This window comes from Rhineura floridana, chromosome 7 (genome assembly GCF_030035675.1).
Source record: "Rhineura floridana isolate rRhiFlo1 chromosome 7, rRhiFlo1.hap2, whole genome shotgun sequence".
In the NCBI taxonomy this organism is placed as follows: domain Eukaryota; kingdom Metazoa; phylum Chordata; class Lepidosauria; order Squamata; family Rhineuridae; genus Rhineura; species Rhineura floridana.
In genome coordinates this window covers 12,699,859-12,703,185 of record NC_084486.1, presented here as the reverse complement: position 1 = coordinate 12,703,185, position 3,327 = coordinate 12,699,859, and the positions used below count along the sequence as shown (strand labels likewise).

The window sequence follows — 3,327 nt, the reverse complement described above, 5'->3', positions numbered from 1 at the left end:
TTGCAGAATGTGAAAAGTCCATGCTGACTATAGTATACAGCCACTCTTGTGGCTGTATAAACATAGTGCCCTGCACTAAATATTATATTAAAGTAGTTTTAAATTCCCCTCCAATAGCTGTAAAGTAATATTGTGGTATAATCTCATTATTGTAAACTCCCTAGCATTGTTTCAAAATGAGATTTTTTTTCATCAGCACAAGTAGATCTGTTTTTATCTGCATCTTCACTCCTATCAAAAAGAAGTGAAGCGGGAGTCCCCTCACTAAATCCAGATGCTTCAGCATTGAGCACTCCACTCCCTACCTATACCATATACACATACAAGTTGTTTCTTATATTCAGGCATACTAGTTTTCTACATGACCACTATCCCACTGTTAAACTGGGTTATCAACATAGAATATATCACAAATCAGAACCATGAAAAACTCAGCTCTTGGGGGTGGCGGCTTGCCATTAAGCAAGATGGCTGCTTAGTTCTTCTGTTCCTACTCTCATGGAGGCCTCTGCTGCTAAATGCGATGGTGATACTTTTTTGATCTAAATAACAAAACAGCACTGAGTTCGGTATGCAACCAGCACTCACTCAGAGTCAGCAGAAAACTCAGAAATTTCACAATATTGAACAAGATCTCTTGGAAGATTCTGAGCTGTCAAGTGCTGGGGAATTAGATATGCCACGTGAAGGCTGTAAGTGGACGAAAGGCACAGAATTGACGAGGGAGCTGTTAGAGGAGGAGAATATCATAGCACGCACCTCAGAATGCTATGTGCTGACATGGTGAGGGATCTGAAAGCTGCCCTGTAGCCTATAGAGCAGAAACTAACATCACTGCAGGAACAATTTTCTGAAGTTCCTAAAATGGCCAATGACATGATGGACCCAAGTGTCTGCAACAAATCCAAAATAGACAAGCTACAATCAACTACACATAGCCTTCAAGTACCTCTGGAGGAGCAGGAAGATAAATATTGCAAGTTGAATATCTGCTTGAGGGGGGTCCCAGATAGGAAGGAGGGGGCTACCCCTTGTGAGTTCATTCTGCAGTGGAGTAAAAATTTACAAGTGGCAGGAGATCTTGTACTGAAAGACACTGAACAAATTTATAGAGCGCTTGGTCCTATGAGCCAAAATGGCGGCAGCACCCGAGACATGAATGTAAGATTTCAGAAATACAGTGATAAAGAAACAATCTATAAAGTACTACATAACTTTTGTACTTTATGCTGTGGAACTGCAGAGATTCAGGTTTAACAAGATCTGAGGTATGGTAGATGGTGATTTTATCATGTTAGGCTCTCTTTATTGTCCTAATGAATGTCCAAGAATGTTTTTCACAAAAGGCCCTGGATGAGTTAGAAAACTTTAAACAACGTATGGTAATGTTTGGTGGGTATTTGAATTCTGTCATAGACGAATGTTTAGACAGAAGTGGATCCTCACTTACGAGGCCGAAGGGCCCAATCACTATTTCTCAATTAATCGTGGAGTTTAGTTTGATAGATGTCTGGCTCCATAGATGCCCTCAGGTCAGGGATTACACCTACGTCTCCTCCAGGCATAAGTCATATTCAAGGATCGACTACATTCTCTTGTCCCCTGATGCTTCAGGCAAGGTGCTGGAGGTAGGAATGTGTGTGATCTCTGCGTCTGACCATGCTCCAATCACGGCATCTTTGCACCTGGACTCAGCTGTTTGGAACTCTTTTTTGTGGTGCCTATTACCTAGACTTCTTAGATGGGAAATTAAAGATAGATTACAAGAAGGAATTGCACACTACTGTGCGGAAAACACTTCACCAAACCTTGATACAGCAGTAGTGTGGGATGCATTCAAATCAGTTATTCAGGGACCATGCATTATAGAGGTTTCTATACAAGCAACCAAAATTAGCTGCCCAACAGCTCTTATTGTCTGAAATACAAGCATTGGAGAATGCACACAAACAACATGACAGTCTGAGAGTCCTTCAGCAATTGCTCCATAAATGTAGTGAGCTGGAAGTCCTTCATGTTGAACAGATTAGCCCTGTGATTATCTATACCAACTGCATGTACTATGAATGTGGTAACAAAAACTCCAAGCTCTTGGCATGAGCTTTGCATAGGAAAAAGGAGCACAACCGGGTAGCTCAGATTAAGGACTCCCAAGGTTCTCTTTGCTATTTGACTAAGGCTTATTAAGGCTATTAATAAGGCATTTGCAGATTTTTATACCCATTTATATAGTTCTAATGGCTCCGGCTCACTGTGTCTTATGGAATATCTTGGCAACTCTCATCTGAAAGTTTTATCACTGGATCACATAGATCAAGATGTATCTGTTGAAGAAGTATTGGTTGTTATCAAGAAGTTAAAGAATGGCAAAATTCCTGGTTTGGATGGTTTTGGGGAGGAGTTTTATTAATAATAAAATAATAATAATAAAATTGTATTTATGAGTCGCCTATCTGGCCGAATTAACGGTCACTCTAGGCGATGTACATTGACAAAATACAATATAAAACCAGAAAACCACATTCAATAATTAAACTATATAAAAGACATAGTGAGTGTGGAGGGGGGTGGGGAGGGAGAGACTTGAACCTTTCTGTGGATCAGAGGGACGACTCAAAGGAACCATTTAAAAACATAAAAAGAGCCCTGCTGGATCAGGCTAAGGGGTCCATTAGTCCCGCACTCTCAAAGGACCTGAATGCAATAGCGCTCTCCCCACTTGCAATTCCCAGCAACTGGTATTCAGGCAGTACTGTCTCCGACAGTAGAGGAAGAACATGGCCTGACCCTGCAGTTTGGAGGTGGATCTAGGGTTATTTCGGCCAGCTCCTTCTGAATTCTTTTAGCACTAGTGGATAGCTTAGCAGTAGTCTTGCTGGAGAGTTTAGTATTTTTCTTCTGCTGGGTTGCAGAAGGCTTTCTTTCTTCTTGCTCCTCAGGTTCAGGCGCCAGTGGGTCCCTCTGATCTGCATCTGAACTCCCACTGCTGGTACTTGGACTTTCATCATCTGATCTTTGTCTGTCACTGGACATCTTGGAAAACTTTGCAGGCGTCCTGTCCCGACGTTAGATCGGAGGGGAGGGATGGAAGGGGGGAGGGAAGGGGATAAAATGTCCTTGGAAGGGATGGAAGCAGCCGGGGGGAAATATTAAGTGTTCCAGGACAGTTTAGCACCTATTTTGGCTTCTTTCTTTAATATGATTATCGATGGGGGTTCAATGGAAAAGCATCAAGACTTGTCACAATTTTCATACCAGGTCGGAACCCCACTCATGTGATGTTGTATCATCCCATCACCTTGATAAAACAAGATGCAAAACTTCTTT

General features: G+C 41.9%; 1 protein-coding gene across 1 annotated transcript; it reads right to left on the bottom strand.

Moving 5' to 3' along the window:
* Positions 1-2,742: 2,742 nt before the first annotated feature.
* LOC133388615 (ubiquitin-conjugating enzyme E2 E3-like) lies at positions 2,743-3,114 on the bottom strand. Its single transcript, XM_061634574.1, has one exon. The coding sequence runs from the start codon at positions 3,031-3,033 to the stop codon at positions 2,743-2,745; it is 291 nt and encodes a 96-aa protein (XP_061490558.1). The 5' UTR covers positions 3,034-3,114.
* Between the last annotated feature and the right edge of the window lie 213 nt (positions 3,115-3,327).